The sequence below is a fragment of the Monodelphis domestica genome, chromosome 1 (genome assembly GCF_027887165.1).
Source record: "Monodelphis domestica isolate mMonDom1 chromosome 1, mMonDom1.pri, whole genome shotgun sequence".
Taxonomy (NCBI): Eukaryota; Metazoa; Chordata; class Mammalia; order Didelphimorphia; family Didelphidae; genus Monodelphis; species Monodelphis domestica.
In genome coordinates this window covers 636,997,335-637,020,898 of record NC_077227.1, presented here as the reverse complement: position 1 = coordinate 637,020,898, position 23,564 = coordinate 636,997,335, and the positions used below count along the sequence as shown (strand labels likewise).

The following is a 23,564-nucleotide window of genomic DNA, read 5'->3' as shown; positions in this document are numbered from 1 at the left end:
GACCACACACCTTCTCTCTTCATTAACCTTCATACTTACTATATGACAAGCCTACCTCTTTTTTCTTGTTATTAATATTTCTGAGGATATGCTTTATGCCATTTCTTCAGTACAATTTTGCAATGGTAACATATTGCCATCTACTGATAACTACTGTGTATCAGTATTATGTATCAATGTTACCCCTTAATTAACCTGCAACTTTAATCTTTCTGACAGTGTTATTCTGTGATTTATAGTGATACAGCATTATTAGAAGGATATTGAGATTAAGTTTGGGACCTTAAAAAATACTGTGTAATTTCCCCAAAGCAGTTTAGCTCTCTCTCCTCCTATTCAGATTTGGTCTTAGCTCATTGTCCATGTGTAATGACTTTCCAAGGTATATTTATTGATGGGTTCCCTCATTTTGAGGGGATTTTCTGTGCAACTGCATGTCATAATCTAAACAATAGACATTTCTTCATCCACTTGACTTTTCCTTTGTGGATAATTAAGACTGAATCTTTTTCAGTGGGATGGGGTAGATTATATATATATATATACAGACTCATAAATATATATATATATATTTATGAGTTTCCTTTTTTTTGTATTTATCATAGTCATTTCTAGATACAGAATTCCCTACTTTAGTTGAACCCTACTTTGTAACAAAGAATGGTTAAGCAAAAATAACAAATACAGTACTTGAATCAAATATGAAGGCAACATTCTGTCCTTTTCTGTAGTTCCCCCACTTCTCTACCAAGAAAAAGAAGGTATGTGTCATTCTCTATGGCCAAGATTGTAACTTAGTTTGGCTGCCTTTAGCTTATACAACTTATTTATGGTATTGCCAGCATTGTACCTTTTTTTAGTTCTGCTTTATTTCATATAGATTTTGCCATATTTCTCTTAAATTCCTCATATTTGTAATTCTTAATGTACAATATTACCATAGTCCCATATCATAGGTAATCATTTGACATGCCACTCTTCATTTAACTGTCATCCAGTTTGTTTCTAGTTATTTACTAACACATAAAAAAAATGTTGCTATGAATATTTTGGCATATATATACTAGAACATTTGTTTACTTTCTTCTTTGGGGAATATGCCCACTGATGGGATCACCAGGTCAGAAGATATGAGCATTTTATTTACTTTACTCAGATAATACTGAATTGTTTTGCAGAGCAGTTAGGCTAATTCACAGTTCCACTTCCTATTAGTAAGCCTTCCAATCCACAACCTTCCAACATATACTTAATTACCCTTTTTTTGGGGTCACTTTTTCCAATGAAGAGTTGATTGAATTCATTTTTATTATTAGTGATTTGGAGCATGTTTTCACATGATTGTTAATAGCTCTTTACACATCCTTGACTTGTCTATGAGGAATGGCACTAGGTCTTATATGAAATTTCCCAAAGTTTTAGTGCATTTACATATACTAGTTTAAAGAAACCTAATTTTCTCTGAAATTGATAACCAATTTTCTTAGTAGTTCTTGTCAAATAGAGAATCTTCTCACAATCTTTTTTTTTCCCTGGGATTTAGCAAACCTTGGGCTACTGGATTTTGTTTTTTTTATTTCTAGTTGGTTCTACAGACAAGATCTGATGTTTTTAAAAACAATACCAAAGAGTTTTTGATGATTTCTATTTTGTAATATAATTTAAATTCTGGTAATGCTGTGCTACTTTCATTCTTATTTTTTTTCATTACTTTCCTTGAGATCTTAGACCTTTTGTTCGTAATTTTATTGCTATTTTGTCTTTTTAGTATGAATCTGTTAATTTAGTTTAAAATGTTTTTTATATTAGCATGACCCATTACAATTATTTGTCTTCCTTTATTTTGTCAAAAAGTGTTTTGTAACTCGTGTATACCTTTGTAGATTACTTCATAGATAATTTATGCATTTTGTAGTTATTTTGGATAAAACTTCTGTTATTTTTTTCTTGGTGTTTGTTAGTTATAAGTGCTAATTTGGGGGAGGGGTATTTTCCATTCTACTACTTTATTGAATTTTATAATTGTATCAATCTTTTCACTGAATCTGGAGCTACCTTATATTATTTACCATATTATTTACGAATAGGAATAGTTTTTGTCATCTTATTATTGATACTTTTACTGGGGGGGGGGTTCTCTTGTCTTTTTTCCCCACAAATAGTATTTCTAGAACTTTGTCAAATAATGGGGAGCAGAGTGAGCCTTGCTTTAACCCAAACTGTTTAAAGTGATCATAAATCTCATTTAGGAGACTCTTGAATGTTTTTAGCTATGAAAGGATCATAATATATTCTATCCATTTTTATCACCTAAGTGTCTTGTCTACAGTCTATTTTGAGAAACAATATAGTGAAAAAATCCTTTCTCATATTAAGTATAAATCATCAACCTAATAAAATATCCAATATTTCAAAAACACTCACTGGATTTGGGAACAGCTCTGAATTTTTTTCTTGTGTAACTTTGAACAAGCTTTTTAATTTCTTTAAGCCTCAGTTTCTTCAACTATAAAATAGAGATAGTATTATTTGTGATTACCAACCTCATGGGATGACTATAAGGAATAAAGAAAGTATTGTGTATAAAAGTGCCTCATAAATTACAAAGTATTATATAAACATCATAAAAGAATTTTTAATCCTGTCAAATTAATATATTTTATAGCAACTTAAGCAGAAATAAATGAGATAAAACTCAGGAATCTGTCTAGGTAGAAAGATTACATAAAGATAGATTATGTTTTCTTAATTCAGCTGATTAATAGTATTTAACAAATGTATAGAATTTTATGGTTTTATAAAGACTTTTATATTTAACATTATCTAATTATCATAGCAGCCTTGTTAAGGATGGAGAACTGATTTTAAATAGATGAGGATATAAACTCTGAAAAATTAAATGGCTTGTCCAGAGTCACAGAAGTAGTAGTAAGTCATGAAGCAAGGGCAACTAACGATAAATTATAGCTTTGATGCCTTACATTTATGGCTATGAAGCATCTTAGATTCACTTAATTCTCACAAGAAATCCAATGAAGTAGAGATCAAGAGTAATATTAGAGCTAGGATGATCAGGTACCTTGCCCACAGCTACAAGGCTAGTAAGTAAAATATGTGACAGAACCAGATATTACCTAAACTTCAAGTCTTCTTACTCTTCAGTGCTTGTCCAAACATATATGGTTAAAAAAATTGAGGATTAGTATGGATCAAAAGCATTTTTTAAGTTAAAAGATTATAAAAGTAGTGCTACTACTCTATATATGACATCATTTAAGAGATGTAAAGAAGAAAAATAAAAATGAGCAAAGAATTAGCAAACAGTTCCTTTAAAAAAGTTAAAATAATATGCCTATTAAAGAGAAAACTGAGACATTAAATCCTATCTTTTAAATTCACAAAAAAATTTATGCCTAAACAACTAGACATCAGGAAGCCTTCCTCCATAGGCCCTTAAAAACAGTAGAAAAGACTTCCAAAAGAAATGATGGGTTTTTCATGGTTAGAGGTTTCTAAGATACAGGATGTCATTATAAAGTAATACAACTGGTATTTATGTACAGGATCAGTCTCATTACTTTATAGTCATGCCTTCTATATGCTCATCCTTTACACTCTTGCAGTTGTGATCTAATTGGAGATGGGGATGTGGAATAAATGACTTGTAGATACTCAGCATTCATTCAGTAACTGATCTTTTAAGGTAGAATATAAGTATTCATTTGCTGCTTTCCTAATTAGAGAACCTTTGTTTTCTTGGGGATTTTTTGAGGCTCTTTTTAGCAGTTGGTACCAGTTTTTGGAGTAATGTCACATTTTCTTCCCCATCCATTTTCAGCCTACACCTGCAGATTTTTTGTTCTTTTGATTTCCTAGTTCATCTTGAATAGTCTGGATCAAATTTGGTATTTAGGAAGTGAACTTTAATTTTTAAAAAATCCTACTGTGCTTTGTAAAAACCCCGAGAACATTTTTCTTTTCCCATTTGTCCAAAAGTTATTTCATTTTTACGTATGAACATATATAACTTCAATGTTATTCCAAGACATATATCATATATTTTCTTTTTTATGTACTTTGATACATAAGTTTGGAATTAACAAATCATTAATTAGGGACTTTGGGAACTAATGAGGAATATGATTATAAGTCTTGAATTTCAAACTGTTTTGGTGTGGAGAGAAATGACCAAGATTTGTAGAAAATATAGATGTATAATTCAGACTTATCTGAGAAATTCAAATATATTATTTCCATTCCGAAGTGAATATTATCATCTAAGAATGTCACATTTTAAACAAGTTGTAATGATTGACCAGTATAAATGTAATCCTAGATAATGAACACACTAATAAGATTTTTTTGCATATAATAAGGTTTCTTATCCCACCTGCTTTTCAGTCTGACAAAATACCATACTTGAGCTGAAGAACTTTAAGGAAGGAACTGCTTTCCCCTTTCACATAAAGAAATATGTATGATCTGCAGACACCAGACCCTCTCATTCATGTTTTGGTTTCTGACAGCATGAAAGAATCAGTGATTTGGGGAGGCAGTATGGTTTAATGAAGAAATTACTGGATGTTGAGTAAGGAAGTCATAGGTTCATATCCTACCTTGATATGCCATGGGTCATACTTAAAAGCTATGTGACCTCTCTAGGCTTCAGGTTTTTATTTGTAAAATGAATAAAATGTTGGCCTCAGCAAACTTTAGGTCTTTTCAGCTGTATCAATGATCTCTAAATCTGTAATCCTATGATCCTGTAACTTTCCAACTGGACTGAATTAAATTCTGTAATTACATCTTAACCTTCTGAGATGAAGGGTCTTTTTCTATTCAGATTTTGATAGCCTTGTTTATTTCCTCCACTGACACATTCCACGTTGGTCTAAATTCTGAATCTGGTAAAAATCAACAACAGTTTTTCAGTAATTTTTTTTCTAAGACCTAACTTTTTTTTCCTTTTAAACATTATTTTATTTGGTCATTTTCAAACATTATTCATTGGAAACAAAGATCATTTTCTTTTCCTCCCACCACCCCTCCCATAGCCAACGTGCGATTCCACATGTGTCCTTGACTTGAACCCATTTCCATGTTGTTGGTATTTGCATTAGGGTGTTCATTTAGAGTCTCTCCTCAATCATATCCCCTCAACCCCTGTAGTCAAGCAATTGCTTTCCCTTGGTGTTTTTACTCCCACAGTTTGTCCTCTGTTTATGGATAGTGTTTTTTCTCCTAGATCCCTGCAGATTGTTCAGGGACATTGCATTGACACTAATGGAGAATTCCATTACTTTCGATTATACCACAGTGTATTAGTCTCTGTGTACAATGTTTTCCTGGTTCTGCTCCTTTCGCTCTGCATCACTTCCTGGAGGTTGTTCCAGTCTCCATGGAATTCCTCCACTTTACTATTCCTTTGAGCACAATAGTATTCCATCACCAACATATACCACAATTTGTTCAGCCATTCCCCAATTGAAGGGCATCCCCTCATTTTCCAATTTTTGGCCACCACAAAGAGTGCAGCTATGAATATTCTTGTACATGTCTTTTTCCTTATCTCTTTGGGGTACAAACCCAGCAGTGCTATGGCTGGATCAAAGGGCAGACAATCTTTTAGCTCCCTTTGGGCATAGTTCCAAATTGCCCTCCAGAATGGTTGGATCAATTCACAACCCCACCAGTAATGAATTAATGTCCCTACTTTGCCACATCCCCTCCAGCATTCATTACTTTCCTTTGCTGTTATGTTAGCCAATCTGCTAGGTGTGAGGTGATACCTCAGAGTTGTTTTGATTAAGACCTAACTTTTTGATGCCTCCATCAATTGCATTTGAGAAGACAATGTGTAGATACAAGCTAGGAATGGTTTCTTGTGTTTTAAAAAATTACCATCTTTTACATTAAGGACACCACTGGTAGTCCTATTACCCATGTACCTCTTACTATAAATGTGACTGAGGATTATGGTGAAACCCATTTCATACAGTGATAAGTATATATAGTCTGCCCTATTTTTATAAAACCCATCTTTACTGTCAGCTGTTTTTGCCTTTAAGCCTCCATTACATTGTTACCCTAATTCATATAAGATTACAGATTGTTAGTGATAAAGCTATGGCTAAAATCCATGTCTCCTCACCACCATCTTATGAATACTTTGACTATAAACAAATGACTATAAACAAATATATCTTTCTTACAATTTATTCAGAGCATTAACTGTGCCACATTCTTCAATTTTTTTTCCTAGTGCTTCATTGTAATGCTCCCTTCTGTTGCTTTAACTATAATTTCTCCAGCAGTTTACTATCAGAGTAATTGTAATTGCCAAGGAATCCCTTTGCTGATCTTACTCATGACTTTTTTAACTTTTAATTCAGAGAGTAACACATCTCAATGGTATTTTAAGCAGAACACTTTCCTTTCAACAATTCTGTAAGTAGTGCAAGTATTTATATCCCTATTTTTCAGATGAGGAAATTGAAGCTCAGGAAGTTTTAAAATTTACTTGTATTCATACTACTAATAAATGTCAGCAGCAAGGACTCAGAGCTGGACCTTCTGACTCCTAGCAAATCCAATGGTCTTTGCACTACACCATCCCAACTCTCTAGATGATGTGTTTGATCCACTATACAATACTGAATGTGACTATTAATTTTTAAAACTGATCTTTAAATTGAATGGGATGAGTGTAGTGGGTCTAAATTCCATGTCCAAATAATAGGAAGTTTGTTGAATGTTTTAGTTTTGTTTTTAGAACACTTAAAAAACATTGTAAAACAAATAATATAATAGAAAAGTAAGCTTTACAAAATTACAGAATTTTCAGTGGTAGTACTTTTTTCATTTCACTTAATGTTGTTGCCTAGTGACTTTTTTAAAGCACTATTGATTGACATATATAATAAGAAATTGTATAGTAATATAATAATAACCAAGAACACAGATTTGATATTTGTTAGTAAAACATTATGAGAAAGTCCTTAATTATGTACATATGTGCATATACATATATATGCACATACATATATTATATACACACACACTCCCACATATTGCAATAGTATATACTACTAATTACAGTGCCTGGCTCCTGTCCTAGAAGAACTTAGAGTCTTGGTTTTTATTCTGAGAGGCAGCTAGGTGGCCCAGTGGATGGAGTGCTAGCCTGAAGTTAGGAAGACCGGAGTTTTGATCCAGGCTCAAATACTTACTAGTCATGTGACCCTGCGTAACTTGTTTAACCTCTGTCTGCCTCAATTTTCTCATATGTTAAATGGCGATGATATTAGCACCTCACCCCCTGATTGTTCTATTGATTAAATAGGATGTTTTTAAAGTGCTATATAAATGATAGATGTTGTTAAAACATTTTTAGAACTTTTCTGTCACTTAAATGAGAACCTGATGAAATAACTCATTATTTTAACAATTGCCATCAACTTCAGACTCTCAATTAACCTCCAAATTTGTTTATTTTGGGTATATTTTCATAGCACCTTTTTGTTGTTTATGTCTCATTTCTGTTTATATTTCTCTGCTTTCTCATTGTTATATTCTCATAATTTAGTTAGAGATATTTTAGGGGAAGTTGAGAAATTTTAAAACATAGATTGTTAAGGAAATTTGGGGGGATGCCTTTGGTTCTAAATGTTTTGTCTTTGATGATATACATCACTTAAAACTATAAATGCCAAAATCTGATACGTAACTTTTTCTGTTTGGGCATCAGAATCTTATTTAATTTTTATAGAGTAAGAATGTTCTAAATTCACAAAATAGATTTAGCTTCCTTAAAATCACAGATTAGAATTAGTTTGGCTGATGCCCCACATCTTTGGGAAGTAAAGATGATTATACAATAAGTAACCCTTTTTTTAGGTTTTTTTCTCCCACTAACAGGGATGAAAAAAGGTAAATAAAAATTAAGTACTCTTTTAAAAACTTGGTAGTTCCATGGTTTTAAGCCTTTGTCTGATGGTTTTATCAATTATCAAGATTCTGTTCCCTTTGGGAAAAGTGAAAATATGAAACTCATTCAACCAACTCATTCAAGAGGTGAGGAAACAATTGGTGGTAGAGGTTGAATGGCTTGCATGGGTCATACAGCTCCTTACTAGTAGAATGGGACTATATGGCCTTGTTCTCTTGACTCCCAATATGTAAGAAGTTTTTAGTAACTAATTCTTGGACAACATTTTAAGATTTTACAGCATATATTTTGTTAGGCATCATTCATAGGTACTGACTAAAATTAACATTTAATGAAAAGATCCTATAATAAAAATTTTTATCTTTTTATTGCTCGTTAACAAGAATTTTAAAGCTTGGTTTAGAAGATTATAGTACAACTTAAGATCAATCCATAATTTTCCATTTAGTAAAATTAAGTTTTATGAAGTATTCTAATCTTTTTTATGCTATTACCTTATCATTTTAATAAATAAAACAAACTTTATTTTTAAAATCTTACATTGCTATAATCTGGATTGACAAATTTTTATTTTTTGGTTTCCAACTCTAGGAATCTCTACCACCTGTCCAGTTTGACTGGAGTAGCAGTGGCCTTACTAACCCTTTAGATGGTACGTCTCTCCGTAGAGCCTCTAGCACAAGAGCTAGAGTTAAGAAAGCTACAAAGTTCAGACAAACTTCTCTCTGCTGATTTTTTTAAAGACATAATTTCTTATTCTTATCTTTGGAAATTCAGGCTTTCCTTCTGATTGGTAGTTCCCCCTAGAAAAGCAGCCATTAATATCTGTCATATAATTTCAAAATGTACTTAGTAAGAACTAGCTAAAATTTTCTTTTCAATAGAACATTAAAGACTTAGATGATTCTGGTCATTCTCATAAGTAGCTAAATAGTAGCTTGAAATATGAGTTGGGAAAAATATTTTCCTGACAAACTTCATTTTATTGGGGGGGAGGGGAGTTGGATGCAAAATACAGTGAAAAAAGGTGTTTCAAAACATAATTGTTTAACCAAAAGCAGTTTGCAAAAGATACGTATTTTTTGACTCAAGTTTTCAGATATATTCATATTTTATAGGACACCAATATTAAAAATGAAAAAATGTGATTTAATGGTTGTTTTCTAAATTCAGTTAATTTTAGTTTGTTCAGAATTCTTAATATGTAATGGATGCCAGCACTCAAATTTTGTCCACGTAACTGGTATCACTTATGGCTTTTCAAAATGCTGGCAAGTAAAGCAAATTAGTCCTGTAATTTAGAGAGTCGAAAGTAGATAAAAACATAAAAAGCTGGTTGAATTGTTTCTGTTTGAGTTTTGTTTTTTGTTTTTTTGAGAAAAACTTAGTTAGGTTCCAGTAAAAATATGATTCCTCATTATAGTTGTTTGAACATTAGACAAAACCTTTTTTGTATCACTCTTTCATGGTCCCTTTTGATAGGATAGTAGTGATGCAAGGATACTTTGACTATAGGAGATTGGATACCTTAGTGATGAAGGAAAGCCTGGATGGACCTTTTTGCTATTGTCTAGTGTCTTATTACTTCAGTCAAATCATCATGCTTTCTTTTAACAAACAACTTCTTTAAAAATGTATCTCATTCCTGATTCCTGTTTCAGAGTTAAAGGGGAACAGTACAACAATGAAGTTGTATATTAACAGAGTAGGGCGATTTGTGGCATCTAGGACCACTTAGCATATTTGAATTAAGTCACTGTTATTGATCCATATCCTGAAACTGGCAAATAAATTTGTCAGATTTTTAAGTCACTAATTATAAACCAGCATTACTAATTTGGAAGACTGGTTTGGGTATGTACAATGATGAATTTCTGATGGACTGAAATTACAGTATTGTTTCCCTTTAACAGGCAGACTTATTCAGGTCTTTCTGATATGGCTCCACTTTTTTTAATTGAAATAAATCTTTTTCTAACTACAAAATTATTAGTGTTCAATTACTTGCATTGTACATGAAAAAAAGTATATTGAGTTATTAAGTTGTTACTGTCTTTAGATATAACAAACTAATTCTGTAAGCATTGTTTTAATGTTAATTTTTAAATTGTATAATGAGTACTAATTATAACTTGCATGTTCAAGTGTGTGTCTTACCCCTTTTTACACATAACCCCTCCTCCCTTGGCTTACCTTCTGTATGGCTGCCTACCACCATGGTCACTGAATTCCAAGCTAGTGGAGGTTCCACTCTCCTGAACCTTGATTTCTTTGGGCCCGTGGATGACAGTAGCTCTAGCAGCAGCACCACCATCCCAGGTCAGCAGAGTGTTAAAACCACAACTGTGATCTAACTCGTTACTAATAGCATGATCATGGCACTTGACTTTCCTATAAGCAAGGAAAATAGTTTTATCATATTCTTCTGTGGTATCTTTCTAATACTTTTTTTTCTTTCATCTGTCTGCTGTTATTTATTTTGCAGTACCAAGCTAGTAACTTAATTTGAAGTATGTTTTAAGGGCAAAATATTGTTATAAGGCTGAAGGTAGCTTTTAGGAATGAAAAATTAATCATAGCAACTCAGTGTGTTAAAGATTTTCCCAACCTCACTTATGAAAGATGTGAAACTTTGTATGTTAATTTAAAGGCACATTCCATGAAGCCATTTTTAAAGTATCCAAGTACAATTGCATATGCATCTTTTACATTATAGTGCCTGTGATTAGAGTATTATTGTAATTCTGGCATTCAGATAATTACATGTACTTTGGTACTGCTATTGTAGAATTAGGTTCTAAAATATTGGAGCCCATTGTTTAATCATATAGATGACACATACATCTCTATTATAGTTTTTATGTAGTTATTTTTTAAAGAGTAGGTATTCTATTACCTCTGAAGAAAAGAGTTATCACAAAATAGTAGAAAGATATGAAAAGCTAAAACCCAAGAAAATATACTGCAAAATGCCTGTAAAAGGAATGTTCAGCTATGCTGAAGTTCAATCCATTGACCAAAGGACTAATGGATTTTGTCATTTTCTAACCAAATAAAATATGAACATTGTAATTAGATTTTTATGGTTATATTTTCTTTAAGATAATTTTCTATGAGTTCTTGTTACCTCAACTTATGGTCTAGCTGTCCTGTCAATTGGTCTACAGAACAGCTGTTGGGGTGATATATACCTATATATGTCAATAAAGAGTTACTGTTGACCCTTTTGATACCCCTTTCTTAGTTACTATAATATGCCCCCTTGCCCTACTTTGCAAGAGATTCTTAAGAACTGATAACTCCCTCCCCCACAATCCCCCAGTCAAGGGCAATTTCTAGGAATCAGGGAGGTCCTGAGAGGAGTGGCTGAGGTGTGACCCTATGGTTTTTCCCAGGGGATCTCCCCCAAAGATCTGCTCACTCATTAATGGAACCTTTTTGCTGCCAATTGCTACAGTGACCATACCCTGGAATCCAGGTGATTGATTACTGTTTTCATTTTAAGATTTTGCAAGCTTGTGAAAACAAATACAATGTTTGTTTCCAAATGATTTGTCATTCATTTGAATTACTTTTAAATGCATTGGTTCAGTAGACTTGCCAATATGAATAAGTTAGTCATGGAGAACATCTGATGAACTGACACCAATGCATTTAGTTTTGCTGATTACCAGGGAAAGCTGCACCAACTTCCTTGGGATGAAATTAGTTCCATTATATTCATTTTCTCACAATTTCATATTATAATTTAAATGAGCTCACTTCCTTTTTCTTTTGAATTCCTAACAATCTCTTAAATTTAATTATAATCCAAACTCTCATTTAAAAATCATCCAGTCCTCCACAAGAGCACAAATTATAGGAATTCATAGAGATGCAGAATTGCCCTGATAACCCAGCTTAATGTCAAGTGCTCAGAGCCAAAAGAACAAGCTGGAGAGGCAAGTGCATTTTAGCACCATTAATCATAGCATATATTACTTTTTACCCATTTTTATACTTCTTACAGTATTCTTATAAATATGCCAGCCACAATATGAATTTGATTAATCTAAATACTGTTTTGGCTTATTGCTGTTGGAGTTTTGTTCAAAATTTATCCTCAAACAATAGTTATACCTTCCTTGGTAGGTCATTTCACCACTTGCTTGCATTTTTTTCTGACTTGTTTCTGGGAAAGTCATTTTGTCTTAGCTTGCAATTATTATTTTGTGTGTAAAACTTATTTAGGAGGTTGGCATAGAATTTGGTTGACTAACTTGAGTTGTATAACCAAACCTCATTAAGGTTCTGTTGAAATCACAAATTATTCTCCATTTATATCTATACTATAGTTCTACTGTGTTTTAAGATGTAACCATACTATTTTTTTTAAATCTCCTGTTTTACTGTTTTGACAGTAAAACAGCCAGTGTTACTTTTATTAACCTGTCAAAACTAGCCAAGCTTTCTTTCACACCTTTGTGTTGCTAGTCGGGATATAATTTTTCCATGCTGCATTGAACATTAACTTAGACTCCAAAGTAACCTCAGAATTTAACCTTTAAAAAGAAATTTTTTTTCTCTTTCCAACTTGTCTCTTAAATCCATAATTTTAACATTCTATCACACTAAGTAAATACAGAACTCTAAAAAGAATAGGTCTATTAATGTATTTTGAAATAATATGCTGTATACCTTAATGGGATTCCCAAGAACTTGTGAGGGAGTTCTTGCATTTTCTATACCTTCCTCCCTTTTTGGAAGTGGAAATTGTGGGGCTTGCTGCTTTTGCTTGTTTAGATTCTGTGAACATCTGAGATCTATTTCTAAAAGTCTGCCAATCTATTAAAAAGTAGACTTACTACAATCTGATTTCTGGTTTTCCATTATATTTACCAATAAGAGTTTTACTTAGAATCTGAGAACACAAAATGCATGTCACATTAACACAGAGGTTTATGAGTAAGAAGGTCGAAACATCTTCAAATTGTCTTTTATTATCATTTAATCATAGTTTTCAAATATTATCAGCACAATTTACAGCTGAGGCAAAGAGTTAATAAATGTACTAGCAACTATCATGGAAGCATAAAGTTTTTCTGGGGAGTGTATTTCACCTCTTCCTACTGTTAACTAAAGGACAGTTCTGGATGTTACTAATGTTACTTAATCATTGGTTTTCCTAAAAATCCCATTTTTAGGCATCATAATGTAGTGTCAGACCAGGATTTGCATTGTTTCTTTTAACCTATCAAATTAGTCAAACAATAAGCATTTATTAAGCACCTTCTATATGCCAGGGCACTATGCTCCTTTGTCCTCAAGGACCTCATATTCTATTGGGAGAGACAATATGCAATAGCTCTGTAAACAACTAAAATTGTCTTCCTGAACTTTCGTTCAGCTTACTATGATCTAAATGTTTTAATTCCTAGATCCAATGCTTTATGTTGGGGTGGGGTTTGACTTCGGTCTGTTCTTCCCCACCTCCCGCCCCCCCCAAAAAAAATTTTAAATAATCCTAGCTATATATCTTAAATCACATATAGGAAATTTAAAATTTGGGGGCATCTTTTTATGATTTTAATTAAATCAAAATTTGCTGGGGTGGTTTTTTTTCCAGTTACCTTACCTGTCTATTTTTAAACTATTCTAATAAAATCTTTTTACACCCAAATCTATACAAAGCATATTTTCTTCCATTAAGAACAAAAGTTATAATGAGAATGTTACTATTGTACCTTACTCTGAAAATAATTTGTGGTGACTTTAAATTACTCAGATGTTTACAGAATTAATCCTTTTGCATCTTGGATTATGGCTGATTGACACATTTGCATCCTACCATCACTGACTGTCATTTTATACTATAAGGTGTGGATCCAGAATTGTATGAGTTGACAACTTCAAAATTGGAAACCGCCAACTCAAGCATAAAAGTGACTGATGCATTTGCAAGACTCATGTCCACAGTAGAAAAGACAAGCACATCTACCAGGTAAATTGCATTAACAACCTAAGCTTCTTGAAGATAAAAATTGTTAATTTCAAATCCTAAATATTAACTACTTATTTAGATTCCATGTTAAACAAAGCAAGCCAGAAATGAAAAGACTTAAGTGTCCGTTGTGTTAATAAACCAAATTAACTATTTTAATTGAATAAATCCCTTTAAGAAGCTTGTATTCTAGTTAAATGATAATAATTATCATTTTATAAGAGATAAAAGATTATAAACAGGTTATCTATCTGATATTTGTAGGCTTTTTTTAGATTTTTTCAATACTGAAATCTCCTGATTTTGGTTATAAATACCTTTTCACTCCCTGTATCCATCTAACGAAACACCATATATTAAGCTATACTTTTCCATACCTATTTACCTGCCTCCAGATTCACTAGAACTTTGCCCTTGTATACCTTTTACTAGACTGTTACAAGTAAAATAACAGCCAGCTCTCCTAGATACTTCTATAATAAGCTATTTTGAAACCCAGTTGGTTTTGGGAAAGGACACTTTTTTCACTTCATGAAAACCTTGAAGGTGATGGGTTTTAGAAAAAGTAGGATGCTAAAGACATTAAAGTACTACTTCAGGAATTATTTTCATTCTTATACTAACTGTGCTACAAAAGATTAGTGATTCTCTAGTGTTATTAAAAGGAAAATGCTTACCTTTCATTTCCTGTGTACCCTTTATCATGTATCAGTGCTCATTTTTGAATGAACACCCTCTAAATGCATATCAAATCTGATATTTATCATTTACACCAAACTCTTTCCATTTGACTTTTAATTCATCACAAAATTGCCCCCAGAACTTTCTTCCTTGTCTCCAAATTTTAGCATGAAATATCACAGTGCCAATCAGAACTCCACTTACTATATGTTTAATCATTTTAAGATTGTAGGCATGCTGTCAATATCTACAGAAGACCCACTTATAACTCTGGCCAGGTTAAATTTTTCTTCTACACATTATTTTCCCTCAGATTCTCTCCTATTAAACTAGCAACCATTTTTGTCATACTTGTGCTCTTTGGCAGTATGTTTAAGGTAGCATTTAGAATTAATAAAGCTCTATATTAAATGAAACTATAAATTAAGTTGAATTTTTAAGGCTTTTAGAATATTTTTTTAAGTTCCATTTTGCCCAACTAATTCTTTCTATTATTGGAAATTTAGTTTGATATTATTTTCCTTATTATTTTGTTCTATTAATGATATGACTTGGAAAGTTTTTAAATTGCTAGCAATGAAAGTTTATTCTTTGAACCATTAGGAGGCGCTCTAAACCTCTTGGTTAACTTGCCTAATTTTAGCTCTTCAAAATAACTGTTGAAGAGTACTGTATATATAGAAAACTTTCCCAAACCATATCCCTTTAAGAACTTCTTTTCCTTTTTTTTTTTTAGGATGTTTTGGGATTGAATTGATAAAAAGTTGTAGAGTGTTTCCTATAGTAATTTTTACAGCTGCATTTGAGTTCTTTAGTGTATATTTTACTTTTTGCTTTTAAAAACAAAACAAAAAACTCCCAAACCTTGAAAGCCCAGCATTTCTAGGTTTGAAGAATTAAATTATTGGCCGCAAACTTTATAAGTAAATGAAAGTTGAAAATATAAATGTCCAGCAAAAGTAAATGTAAGTACCCCCCAAGCCACCATGCCTGGGTCACAAGAGGCAACTTGGGCGAGAAAATATAGATTGTTCAGGCTAAATTCACACCCACTGTAGAAACACAATGCAAAATGACAGTATCCAGCCTCCTGGATTAAATGAATAATAATGACTGACATTTTTATAGTATTTTAAGTGTTGCAAAATACTCTAATAAATTTCTTCATATTTGAACCTTTAGTACAACCTTGTGACATAGCTATTAAGAGGTGTTATTATCCCTGTTTTAAATTTTAAAAACAGAATTATAGGTTTAAAGATTTCAAGTTGAAATTGACCTTAGAGTACAGAAAATTTTTAACCCCTTAATTTTATAATGAGGAAACTCAAGCAGAGAGATCAGGTGACTTGCCCAACATCACACAGCTCAAAAGTTCCTAAGGCAAGATTTGAACCTCGGTCTTCCTGATTTCAAGTCCAGCTCCATAAACACTGTGTCTCTCATACAGCAAAGACAGCCTAGCTTCAGGTACACTGGTAGTTTGTATATTGACTAGAACAAATGATGCTTACAAGAAGGCATTTTTATTTTAAATCAATAATGAAAAAAATAACCTGTTTGGTCATATCCAACCAAGTTTTAAGGAAAGGTTCTTTGAATTTTACACCTTAAATTTTTATTTATATACAGACCCTCCTCTAGTTATTGATCATCCTTGAGATTGAAAGACAGAAGGAAAAAATAACTAACTTTAATGAAATGGCATTAGAAACTTTAATTATGTAAATATAGCCATTTTTATTCAGGAACCAAGTAGGGAATTTCAATTTTCTTTCCAGCCTCCTATGGACCTCTACTATTAAATCCTACAATTAAGTGTCGGATTTAATTAAGTACGCCTAGAGGACTTACCTCAGTAAGTAGGGTAGATTTGGAAAAGAGGGAAAAAGATTAATGAGATTCATTGACAATAAGCTTAGAGATTTGAAAGGTTTCATTGGCCTCAATTAAAATAACATTCAGAAATTTCATATGAATATTAGAATATGATTATTCCTAAAGACACATTAGATACATGACTCCAAGGTCTATACAAACTTTTATTCCACACATAAATTTTCCTATAAAATAGACCGACTATACCTAGTTAAGATTTTTAGAAGGAATAGCCTAAGCCTTAACTCTAAACTAAAAGGAGGTAGTGATTGTGAGCATGCTTCTATTGTCCATGGTGTATATGCATGTACTTTTTTCATATTTAATGAAAAAGAAGGCAGAGAGTTCAAGTGTTCATTTATTCTAATGTTATTGTTATGAAAAAAAATTGACTAAAATTCAACCATTAACCTTCATCAAAGATAGCTCCTATTTTTTTTCCTACAATTTTTAAAATTACAAATGATCCACAAATTGGCTCAGCAACTGCACTTAATGGTTTTGAAATAAAAAGGAAGAAAACATCATTTGAGGAGTTTTTAATAGTTTAATTCAATTTCTTTTTCTTTTTAAGATTATAAGCACTGAAAAAGGAGGAAATATTAATACTTCAGTGTTATTGCTAGGAAGTACTTTGTGAGTTTATCTTTTTAACACATTTTCAAAAACTCAGAGTAGAGTGCTTAAAGTTTTTGAGCACAATTACTAGCAAGATCCCTGTTAGGCATTTAAAGAATATTTATATAGTGTTTAATGTTTTGTCTTGGTAGCATCAGCTTAAACAAGTTATTAGAGAAAATGATGAATTATGCTATATACAATATGCATTTGATATGAAAGTAAATTGGAACTCTCAACTTTATCATTTTTTATTTTTTACTTTATTTTTTCAAATTATATGTAAAATAATTTTAACCTTTTCTTTTTTTCTTTCTTTTTTTTTTTGAGTTCCAAATTGTCTCCCTCCATCTCCTCCTCCTCCTTCATTGGGAAGGCAACCAATTTGATACATGTGCAGTCATGCAAAACATTTCCATGCTAGTCACATGAAAGAAAATGAAGACCAAAAAAACATAGATACATGCACACAAAAAATAAAGGTGTTTTTTTTAAAGTTTCATCATGAGTCCTTTGGGATTGACTTAGATCACTTTATTGCTTTGAATAACTAGGTTATTCACAGTTGATCATTGTACAGTATTCCTGATAGTATGTACCCTGTTTCTCTTGATAATGCTCATTTCAGTTTGCATCAGTCCATGTAAGTCTTTTCAAGTTTTCCTGAAAGCATCTTGCTCTTCATTTCTTATAGCACATAGTATTCCATCACAATTATATACCACAATTTGTTCAGTCATTCTCTAATTGTTGGACATCCCCTCAATTTCCAGTTCTTTGCCATCACAAAAAGAACTGCTCTAAATATTTTTGTACATATAGATTCTTTTCTTTTGCTTTCATTCTTTTTTTTTAATCTCGGATACAGACCTAGTAGTGGTATAGCTGTGTCAAAGAAGATGTTTTATGGCACTTTGAGTATAGTTCCAAATTGTTTTCCAGAATGATTGGACTAGTTCAGAACTCTAATTATAATATATCTCCTGCAACATTTGTCATTTTGCTTTTCTGTCATAGTAACCAATTTGCTAGGTATGAGAGTGGTATCTAAGAATTGTTTTATTTGCTTTTTTTCATCAATAATGATTTGGAGCATTTTTTCATAGTATTATTGATAGCTTTGATTTCTTTATCTGGAAACTGCCTGTTCATATCCTTTGGCCATTCTTCAATTGGGAAATAACTTGTATTTTCATAAATTTGACTCAGCTCTCTCTATATATATTTAAGAAATGAGACTTTTATCAGAAAAATTTACTGTGAATGTTTTCCCATGTTTCCTGCTTTCTTGAATCTTGGTTGCATTAGTTTTGTTTGTGCAAAACATTTTTATTTAATTTTTTTAAATTATCCATTTGCATCCTATAATTAGCTTTTCATCTCTTATTTGTTCATAAACTTTCTCCTAATTTGCTTATGATATCATCCTTTATGTCTCAGTCATGTATCCATTTTGACCTTGTCTTGGTATAAGGTGTGAGATGTTGGTCTATACCTAGTTTCTGCCAAACTACTTGACATTTTTCCCAGAAGTTTTTGTCAAATAATGAGTTCTTGTGCCAAAAGCTTGGATCATTGGGCTTCTCAAACACTAGATTACTATAGTCATTTCCTACTGCATATAGTGTACCTAATCTATTCCAATGATCCACTACTCTATTTCTTAGCCAGTACCAGGTTGTTTGGATGATTGCCATTTTATAATATACTTAGAAATCTGATATGACTGGGCCACCTTCCTTCATATTTTTTTAATTGATATCCTTGATATTTTTTACTGTTTATTCCAGATGAATTTTATTATTTTCTCTATCTACAAAATAATTTTTGGTAATTTAGTATGACACTGCATAAACAAATTAATTTAGGTAGAATTGTCATTTTTATTATATTGACTTTGCCTATCCATTAGCAATTAATATTTCTTCAGTTTTTTAGGATCTGATTTTATTTCTGTGAAGTGTTTTGTAATTGTATTCATATGGTTCCTGGGTTTATAGACTAGACTTTTGGGGGTAGACTCCCAATTATTTAATATTGTCTATAGTTGTTTTCAATTGAATTTCTCTTTCCATTCCTTGATGCTGGACTTTGTGGACAATATATAGGAATGCTAATGATTTACATGGGTTTATTTTATATCCTGCAACTTTGCTAAAGTTGCTAATTATTTCAACTAGATTTTAGTTGATTCTCTAGGATTCTCCAAGTAGACCATCACATCATCTGCAGAAAGTGATGTTTTGTTTCTTCATTGCCTGTTCTAATTCCTTCCATTTCTTTTTCTTCTCTTATTGTTATAATTGGCATTTCTATTATAATACTAGACAGTAGCAATAATGTATATCCTTGCTTCATCACTGATCTTATTGGGAAGGCTGCTAGCTTATTTCTGTCACAAATAATGATTGCTTATAGTTTTATATAGATACTACTTACCATTTTAAGGAAAGTCCCCACTGATTCCTGGTGTTTTTTATAGAAATGAATGTTATATTTTGTCAAAAGCTTTTTCTGCAATTACTAAGATCATATGATTTCTGTTGGTTGTCTTGTTACCATGGTGAATTATGCTGATAGTTTTCCTAATGTTGAACAAATTTTCCATTCCTGGTATAAATCTCACCTGTTCATTGTGTTTTGTTGGATTGTATTTCTATAATCTCCTTGCTAGTATTTTATTTAAAATTTTTGCATTAATGTAGTTAGGAAAATTGGTCTGTAGTTTTCTTTCTCTGTTTTTGCTCTTCCTGGTTTAGGTATCAGCACCATGTTTGTCTTATAGAAAGAATTTTGTAGGACTTTTTCTTTACCTAATTTTTTTATAGTTTATATAGTTGTTAGAATTAATTGTTCTTTAAATGTTTGGTAGAATTCATTTGTGAATCCATCTGATCCTGGAAATTTTTTTTCTTATGGAGCTCATTGATGACGTATTCAATTTAAGATAGTGTTATTTATGTAAGTATTTTATTTCCTCTTTTGTTAATCTGAGCAATTTATATTTTTATAAATATTCATCCATTTCACTCAGATCGTTAGATTTATTGGCATATAATTGGGCAAAATAGCTCCTAATGCTTTTTCATATTCATTGGTGATGAATTCCCCTCTTTAATTTTTGATACTAATAATTTGGTTTTCTTTTTTAAATCAAGTTGACCAATAATTTATTTATTTTATTGGAGACATAAAACCAGCTTCTAGTTTTTATTTATTAGTTCAGTGGTTTCTTTCATTTTTATGAATTTTTCCTTTGGTTTTCAGGATTTCTAATTTGATGTTTGATTGGGGATTTTTAATGTGTTCTTTTTCTATATTTTTTGTTGGGTTTTTTAGTTTCATGCCCAATTTCTTGATCTTCCCTTACTCAATTTTTTTTTATTTAAATGTTTATACATATATATTTTTCCCTAATATGGCTTTGACTGCATCCTATAAATTTTGGTATGTTATCTCATTGTTATTCTCTTTAATGAAAATATTGATTATTTCTTTGTCCCACTCAATCTTTTAACATTAGATTTTTAAATTTCTGATTTTCTAAATTTTCATCTGTTTTCAGAACCTTTGTTGAATGTACTTTTTATTGCATTATGATTTGAAAAGGATGCATTTAATTTTTCTAATTTAATTTTTGTGAAGTTTTTGTGCCATAATATACGTTTGATTTTTGTTTCCTTTCTATTCCCCTTCAGTTTTCTCCAGAGGTCTTATCACATCTAACTTTTCTAAAATTCTATTCATCTCCTTAATTTCTCTTTTATTTAGATTTCTCTAGTTCTGAGGGGGGAAAGTTGAGTTTCCCCATTAGTACAGTTTTACTCACATTTTCTTTTAAAAATATGGATGCTGTATCATTTGGTGCTTGTATGTTATCTTAAAATTTTGTGAGCATTTGAGTACAGTGCCACTGCAATCTGGAAAATCCACATAAAACTTGAGACATAAAGAACAATAGAATCAACAAAAGAACAGGGTAAAACAAATTTCCATCTCAAGACAAATTGTGAGAGGAACACAGTCCAGCATAGGCTGTGTCCAGGAGCTCTCAGCTCACAGATGAGAAGGAGTCAGAAATCTGGTAGGGATATTACAAGGCACCTTTTGTAGGAACTGGGAGCATTACTCTCTTGATTATCCTTATGTAGTGCCAGAGCAAGGAAGATCACTAAAACAAAACAGTAGAGCATGTGGCTGCAGTGGGTTATGGATCCTGGTTGCAATATCAGGAAGAAAAAGAAAGCTTCTGGTCACTCACAGATCACTGGACTCTTCTCCTAGGATGGACAGGGCATTACCTCAGACTTCATATGTTTTAGTGTGTGCAGTGGCTTTCACAGCTAGTTTTTGGGTTCTGTAAGTTTTCAATACTTTCAAGTTGGTAAGATCTAAGGAAGGGTATGGTCACTGCTGTCTTGGCCAGTGGAGCAGAATCTAACGTGCTTTTACTGAAATAAAAAGGGAGGGATAGCATTGATGATATGAGACAAAAACAAAAGCAAAAATAGATCTAATTAAAAGAAATAAATGGGGGAAGACTACATTTTGCTAAAAGGTACAACAGACGACAAAGTATTATCAATATTAAACTGTAAGGATAATTTATAGTTGTGACTTAAAAAAATCTATGGTTCAGACATTCCTGACCTTGTTAAACTAATAAGTAGGGTGGAGAAATGTAGAGTTCCCAAGACCCCTTTATGTTACTCTCTTATATGTATCTCTTTTTAAAGCATGTTTCTTGTAAACTGCACACTATAGGATTCTGGTTTTTAATCCCTTCTGTTATCTACTTCCATTTTATAAGCAAGTACATCCCCTTCATATTCACACTGATGATTACTGTGTATTTCCTTCCATCTTACTTTTTCCCTCTATTTATCCTTTTCTCTCTTTTCTTTTACTTTGTCCCTCCTCAAATGTTTTGCTTCTGATCATTACTTCCTCAGTCTACCCTCCCTTCTATCAGCCACCATCCCCTCCACCTCTTGTCTTATTATACTTCCCTGTATGATAACATATACATTTAGGAGTTACGAAACCTTTCAAGATATCAATATTTCTAACCTTTGTGTGTTGTCTGGTGGCATTCACATTCTTTTCAAAACCTTTAACTTTTTGCCCATTTTAATTTTTAAAAAGAAATTGTGTGTGTGTGACTATGGTATTAAAAGATAAAATCCAGTATCCAGTATTATACATATATTTTATGCATTTCTGAGTATCTAAACTTTTTATGTATCTTCTGCTGGCCTTTGCATGTCATCTATGGCTCCCGTAAAACTGGGGGGGAAAATTCCCATTTAATTTCTTATGCTGACCCACAATAGAGTGAAACCACAATGGGGAAAGTCACCATGTGGAAGGGATACCTATAGTTCTATACATGCGTGCATGCATGTGTGTGTACATGCACATACACATACTTCTCATCTTATGTTTTGAGTCAGAAGTTAATCCAGAAGAGATATAATGGTTTTAGAATTATAACAATGGTATCATAACTATCATTGGCAGCTACCATTTATTAAACATCAACTCCTTCTTGAGAGGATAAGCATACATGGCATTAACTTTAGATGAAAAGATTTATTTCATTGTCTACAGAGTGTTTCACATAAACACCTTGTTCTCCTCACTTTGAGAGCAACAAAATGTGTTAATTTCTATTTTCATTGGCATAATGATCTTCTATTTATGGTTTTCCACAGGTGTATCTTTCAAGGACAGAAAAATAGAATTTCAAAACCCAAGAGTTTATGATCAAATTACTACATGTATTTTACATAAAATAAAATACTTAAATTTTTTATTATTAAGAAAACTTTTTAAAGGTTCAAATAACAAAAAAGACTTCTATCCTCCAAAATGTAAAATAAAATAAACCCCAACAAATAAAATAAAACCTGAGCATAGATCTTAGCTAGAGATTTTGGAAGTGTCATACCTGGAGAACCTGAATTGATAAAACCAGAATTAGGTCAGCACCTGCAGGATGCCAAAGACCGAAAGAAAAAGTCAACAATGCAACTTTGTTTACAGGTCTCAAGTGTGCTTTTCTTTTCAGAGTCTCCACATATCTTTGTATCATGTCAGTGTGAAAAATGATTACAAACTAAATATACATGCTATAAGTCATTTGCTTTTAGTCTCTTAAAGTAAAGTACTTCCAGTCCCCCCTACCTAATTGTTAAAAAGTGAAGACGTTTTAAGAAACCCCTAGGGTAATCTCCAGCAGTCATGTGTGGTGATTCTGAAGCAAAAATATCCTTTCTACTTCCCCTCAGCCCTTTTCCTCTTTCTCTCCCTCCAGATGAAGCAGGTCATTTGCAAAGCCTTGGCTATGTCTCATTCTTTTCACACTGCTGTAGACTCTTGGTTCAGTAGTTTATCTACTGATAGAATTTCCAGTGTCTCTGATGGCAGTTCAAATAGAAACCCTGAACTTTTGTTTCA

The 23,564-nt window shown here is 32.1% G+C and overlaps 1 protein-coding gene across 3 annotated transcripts in view; it reads left to right on the top strand.

The window, feature by feature from the left end:
- The window catches only part of AFTPH (aftiphilin), a 110,258-nt gene that overhangs the window by 84,174 nt on the left and 2,520 nt on the right, over nt 1-23,564 (top strand). Inside the window, exons 7-9 of one of the 3 annotated variants that reach the window (XM_016428037.2) lie at nt 8,540-8,600; nt 10,184-10,267; nt 13,805-13,928. In XM_016428037.2, the coding sequence (XP_016283523.1) occupies nt 8,540-8,600; nt 10,184-10,267; nt 13,805-13,928 (269 nt within the window). The remainder of the gene's footprint in view (nt 1-8,539; nt 8,601-10,183; nt 10,268-13,804; nt 13,929-23,564) is intronic. The other 2 variants (XM_001374752.5, XR_008915624.1) reach the window with 2 other exon arrangements.